We start from the raw sequence: 6,595 nt of genomic DNA on the forward strand, positions 1-6,595 counted from the left end.
TGAACAGGATTTATTGCCACCTTTAAGATTTAAGAAGGATAGTGAATGAAAATCATTGGGCTAAATACTGTGTACATATAAAAACAAACTAGACATCAAGAATTGAATTATCAGTAACCATAAAAAATTGCTTTATAAAATCCTGATGAAGCCATGTAGTTAATGCAAAAATATCAAATCCTAACATGTTTTAAAATATAATTTATTATTATAATAATAATAATTATTTGTTTTATATAGCACCGATACACAAATAATCATTCTTATTAATTAATATCTGGTATTTCGATTTTGCAGATTTGGTAATAAAATGGCTGACATTGATGATAAAATGGAAAAGTTCTCGGAATTGAAAGCTGATCTGAGTAAATACTATAAAGGAGAAAAATACACTTGGTTGCAAATCTTACTACTTGAACATTTACCTGTAGCGGACATCACCAATAAAGACTTCATTGCACATAATTTATTCAATAAGCTAGAAGAGAGAGGTGATATCGCTCCTTCTAAAGTTCATCTTCTATTAGACATTTCTAAAGTGAATTCTGAATTGAAGAAAGCTGAAAATCTCATCATTCAGTATATTAAAAACAATGAACAAAGTACTGATGATTATCGCCAGTTGTCACAATACAGGACAACCCTGTTTAAAGCATTGAGAGAAGTTGACTCTGAGGGTTTCTCTGCTGTTATTGCTAACTATCAACTTGAACATTTAAAATTTGACAATATTTGGAAAGCAGTACTTCACCTAGAGGTTAAACAACTGTTAGTCAACAAACCAGACAAAATTAAAAAGTTTGCCCGTTGCTTTGAACCACGTGCAAAAGACATATTACTAGAAATAGGTGTGTATAGGCATGCTCTTTGTTTTTAGGTCAATGATGATAAATAAACATTTCATTCATTAAAAAGATTCATTCGGTTGGTATTACAAATAAAATATAATAGTTAATTATATCTCAACTGTAATTGTAATAGTAACGTCAGGTATTAAACAAAATAATCGTTATTTACTATTACAATTACAGATATAATTAACTATTATATTTCATAAACATTTCATTGTTCAACCAATTAATAAGATTTAATTAAATCTTTGAATTTGATCCTCACTTATTATAAAAAGACTTGAAATGTTCAACACGTCACAATAGCTAATAGTAAAACAAACTTTCCTAATATGTATTTATATAAAACAAAAATGTTGTTATATTTCTTTGAAAGGTGCAAGTGTTCGTGTAACATTAAAATTCTAATTTTCCCCCTGCTGAATGAAGCTGTAAAATCTATTTAGCAAATAGACAAATACCAAAGTATATCATTAATAACGATGGATTGGGAATTATTGACCTCGAAAACATTGTTAATTTTTCATCTTTATATTCAATATTTTTAAAAAGTTAATAAACAGATTTCTAGATGACAAGAATGACAGAATTTTGGTAAAGATTGGGAAAAAAAAGAAAATAATAAATAATATAATCCTTAAATTGCTTCTATAAATTTTCGTAAGGGCAAAATGTGATGAATGAAGACTTTTAGAATTTTAGACGGAGCCTCTACTAAGGGGACATCTTCAAGACCCAAGAAAGTGTTCTCTTATTGGGAGATAGTCCAGTGGCAGATCTAGAAGGGACCCACCTGCCGCCCTTCCCTTACACCCCAGCCCCCATTAAAAATTAAGAATTTTTTAAGTTAAAAATTACAAAATTACGAAGTAGAAATTTTGTAAATTTCTATTAAGGTTACATTTTAGAGGGTGTAATGTGAGATTATCTATATCCAAGTCACCCACTTTAGATTGATGTTTGTGTCCTATCCACTACCTGAATTGTCCCAACACAAATATCAATTAATTGATAATTTAAAAACCAAATTAAAAATCTACACCAAACTAGCCTCCATGTTTATAACTTTATCATCAACTACAGAAATTACACCTTCCCTACAATTTGTAATGTAAAAATAATACATATATATTACTTTAAAAACATTAAACCATGTCATTCCTTGTCTTAAATGTACGTTTTATGGTAAATTATGATAAAAAGTGAGAAACAATGCACTACCTAAGTAGCTAGGCTTAGTTTTGTAGGCCTAGCTGGTAAACATCGATAACGTACGAACATCGTACGCTAGCTATATACCTAGCCTGACGTTGTATAGTTGCTGCATTAATTGTCTTTCTATTTTTGCCAGACTCTGTTGATACAAATTGGGGAAAACCCGGTATTTTCGCTGAAAATTTGTTTTGGCCTCACGATCGACAGATCGTGAATGGGTGAATTACAGAAGAAAAACAAAAATATCAATCCGCGCGCAATGCATTTTGGGATTTATAGCGGGCCGCTATAATTATTAGAATCAACTTATTTTTCACATTTTTAACCATTTAAAGACGAAAAAAGTTATTGCAATAGGACCATATAGTATTATTTTTACATTAAATATAGTTTGTGATCTTAAATTAGATCTAAAAAACGTAGGGAATGGGTCTTTAACCATTTTCGCAATTTTTATGCAGGCACTGAGATTATGTGTGTTGTCATTTTGTTTCTTGCTTGAACACATAATTTATCATTTAAATGTTAAACATTTGTACATTAGTCAAAAAAAAGGAACGTTGGGGAAGAGTGAAGAATATACAGTGAATCATACTTTACAAATCATTTTTTTACTTCAGGTGTAGAATTTGAAGGTAAATCAAACAAGCACAAATTGGACCAAAGTTCCTCTGATTGTGAAGATCATCCACCACAGGAAAAGGCTTCCCAATCACAAGAAACAAGAAGTGAGTATAATGACAATGACACATTTTATTTCAATGTTTTTCGTATGAATTGCCATAATAGTCTAATTATCACCTTTCATGTGATGACATTTTTTGGTCCACAACAGGTTTAAAGCTACAATTGATTCCAGTCTCAATTTCTAAATTCTGATAATGTTGTCTCAATTTAACTACAAATTTGCACTTTGTCTAATTCATTGGTAATAATGAAACAAAACAACCCTACTACTACTAATGGCATGTTGATTATCCACCACAGAAAAAGGCTTCCCTATCACGAGAAACAAGAAGTGAGTTTAATGATAATGAAGAATTTTATTTGAAAGTTTTCATATGGATTGCTGTGGTCTGATTTTTAATATTTGAGGTACAGAGTATGACATTTGGAGAAATAAGGAAATATATAGTTTTACCATGAATTATGTGATTGCAATGTTTTTTCTTTCATTCAGCCTTATAAAAGAACACATTTGTTTGTGAACGAGCCTCTGTTACAAAATACAAATTTGATTATTTTTACAAAAATAAAAACATTTTAAAATCAAAACAAATTTTCCATTTTTGTTTTGCTTTTTTTTATTTCTTTTTAATTATTTCTGAATCAGAATACATTTTTCTGCTAAAAAATCATGCAATTAAATACTGTTAACTACTTGAATATTTTTAAAGTAAACTTCTTCATTTAAAGTATAGGATGTAAAAATAAGCCATTGGATAGGCCTGCTAAATGTGATTACATATGAATCTCTTGAACTCCCAAATACCTTAACTGGTCTAGTGACCCATTCACAGTGTCTTTACATCGCCATAACTGATGAACTGCTACTCCGATTAAAAATTGTCTCCTACTACACTAAAGATTAAAGATGTATTGTCCCCCTGAAAAAATAATCTTAAAACATTTTTTGTTGAATTATTTTTGTTGAAAATAGTAGTGAGTGAGCGGTCGAGCAGTTAAGACAGTAATTACGTAGCCATAACATCGGCAAGGGTTTGAGGCTCATTCACTCCATGGTTCTGGTGGTAGAACGAGTCTTCTCGGATAAGGACTATAAACCGTAGGTCCAGTGTACACAACTAGCTCGTGTGCACTTTAAAGAACCTAGTACATCTTTCGAGACTAGTAGGGGGTTACCCCGGTGTATTAGTACATCACAGCCACTGATCACCAACTGGGCCCTCTGGGAGACCAGTCTTTGACTGAAGAGGTTACCCAGTATAAATATATATTTCAATCAATATTCCATTTTATTGTAACTAGTTATCCACTTTGACCAAAAATTGGATCGAACAAAAATGTATTTACCTGAAAAAAAATGTAATTTAAAGCAAAAAAAGGTCAAATTGGCTGCCAGCCAATGGATTTTTGGTTGAATTTAACCATTTATTTTGCCATTTTATAAGTGAAAACATGATTTTTTTCGTTTTTTTTTCTATGGAAGTGATTAACTTTATTAAAACTACAAAATAACATATTCAAAGTCTGATTTAATTAATCTTCATTTTTTATGTTTTTGAGAGACAATCTTTAAATAATATAGTGAATATTATAATATACTTTAAATCCGAAAAAAAAAAATCATTATGAATTAAATTGCACTGTTGGGAACAGAGATCCATGGTCTTATTTGAAAAAATAAATATTGAACAACATTTCCACAAAACCATATTTTATCACCTTTTAGTAAGAAAAACAACTGTATGTATTTTCTTTTTAAAACAGTTAAAGAATACCTTAAAAAAAAGCAACAAGAATTATATAAAGATTTTAACAAATTGGAAACAGCAGTTCTTGAGGACCTCGATATTGAAGAGTTATTCACTGACCTCAAGTTAGTTCAATCAAGCAAAAAAGAGAATAAAGAAAAAGCTGCAAAACAGAACAGAAGCCAACATGACCAGAAAGAAAAAATACCTAAAACGTTGGGAGAGACATTGAAGATGATAAAAGATAAAAATGCTCGTAAAATCATATTTACAGGTAAAGGGGGGATGGGAAAAACAACCCTTCTGAGATACATTACTTATAACTGGGCTACAGGTAAAGATAAAACATTTTCTGATAAAATAGTGTTTCTAGTAAATATCAGAGACTTACAGGCTGGAAAGAAAATCTTAGATGCCATTATTATTAATATAGATTATCTTGAAACATTTACTATTTTTATGGGTACAAAAAACGATGAAGAGTCTGTACAATTAATTAAATCATTTATAATTAACCATGGGGATGAAATAATCTTACTATTAGATGGATTAGATGAATTAAACCAAGGTGCTGGCAATCCTTTAGTCCTGTTTACAAATAGTGATTATAAAAATACCACAATAATAACATCACGACCTGAAAACACTGCAAAATTTATTGACAAATGTGATGTGCATGTGGAGGTAAATGGATTCAGTGAAACAAGTATAAAGAACTACATTAATAGATATTTTGCAAATAATAATGATTTAGCAGAAAGGCTATTTAGGAAATTATTTTATAATCGACACAGACAAGAGCATTCAGTATCTGAATTGTGTTCATCTCCTTTGTTATTACTTATGATATGCAAGGTATGGGAAGAATCCGGAAACCTTCCAGATGACTTATCAGATCTTTTCAAAGAGCTAATTTGTTGTACTTTAAATCAATATTTATCCAAGGGAAATAGTGACGAAAACAAATCTAAAATTGCCAGTATTGAAAGAATGCCAACAAATTTCAAAACTGCAATACTAGCATTAGGTCAATGGATCTATGAAGGACTAAAGACAAATAAACTGATAATTGACAAGTATGAGTTCAGAAATATGTTTGAAGATAAATCGATAGTGGACTTGGCACTCAAAATTGGATTTGTTTACAAAAATCCACCTCTTAGTAAAAGTGATAAAAATGAGATGTTTGCTCCACCACATAAGTTAGTTTCAGAGGCATTAGCAGGGTTTTACCTTGCTGAGAAGTCGAAGTCTGGTGATATGATGGAAGAAGAGTGTGATATGATAATATCTAATGAATATCTACATATGACAAACATATTCACTATAGGATTCCTAGGTGGTGATGCTAGTGAATTTATGAAAGATTGGTTGAAAGTGAAAGAAAACAATCTTTCAGATATTGATGGTGTAACACTTTTTAGGTTGATAGATTTAACTGGTATTGATTGCTATGCTCCTGAATGGTGGTGTGATTATAGTCTGTCAGTTGATAACATAAAACGTCTTTTAGATACATGGAATCAACATGGTAGGATATTGACATTGGAAAAGATGAATTTAAGTGGGCTTAACCTATCTTCAATTGAAGGATCAAAATTAGCTTGTTTATTGAAATTCTCTCCACAACTACAATGGCTTGATATGAGAAATTGTCATCTCTCAGGAAGTATTATAAAAGATTTGTTGAATGAATGTGATAAAAACAATGTGGTATTGAAACATGGCATGCTTGGTCTAAGAGGAAACAATCTTTCAGATATTGATGGTGTTTCACTTTTTAGGTTGGTGGAACTAATTTATATGAATCAATACACTTTTTTATTGTGTCATTATAGCCTGTCAGTTGATCACCTAAAATGCCTTGTAGATGCCTGTTATGAACATGGTAGGGAGTTGAGATGGAAACTATTGAATTTAAGTGGGATTAACCTAACTTCAATTGAAGGATCAAAATTGGCTTGTTTATTGAAATTCTCTCCACAACTACAACGTCTTGATATGAGTAATTGCCATCTCTCAGGTAGTATTATAAAAGATTTATTGAATGAATGTGATAAAAACAATGTGGTAATGAAACCTGGCATGCTTGTT

The 6,595-nt window shown here is 30.7% G+C and overlaps 1 protein-coding gene across 1 annotated transcript; it reads left to right on the top strand.

Annotated features, from left to right (window-relative positions):
* Positions 1–310: 310 nt before the first annotated feature.
* LOC144836975 (uncharacterized) lies at positions 311–5,847 on the top strand. Its single transcript, XM_078691936.1, has 4 exons — positions 311–848; positions 2,687–2,794; positions 4,518–5,703; positions 5,832–5,847. Exons 1-4 carry the CDS (start codon positions 311–313, stop codon positions 5,845–5,847), a joined length of 1,848 nt encoding a protein of 615 aa, XP_078548062.1.
* Positions 5,848–6,595: the final 748 nt, after the last annotated feature.

The sequence above is a fragment of the Antedon bifida genome, chromosome 3 (genome assembly GCF_963402885.1).
Source record: "Antedon bifida chromosome 3, ecAntBifi1.1, whole genome shotgun sequence".
Classification (NCBI taxonomy): Eukaryota; Metazoa; Echinodermata; class Crinoidea; order Comatulida; family Antedonidae; genus Antedon; species Antedon bifida.

Coding starts and splice junctions, on each gene's coding strand:
- LOC144836975 (XM_078691936.1), top strand. CDS start 311: ATGGCTGACATTGATGATAAAATGGAAAAGTTCTCGGAATTGAAAGCT. Junction 849..2,686: donor AGACATATTACTAGAAATAG/GTGTGTATAGGC, acceptor TTTTTACTTCAG/GTGTAGAATTTGAAGGTAAA. Junction 2,795..4,517: donor CCAATCACAAGAAACAAGAA/GTGAGTATAATG, acceptor TTTTTAAAACAG/TTAAAGAATACCTTAAAAAA.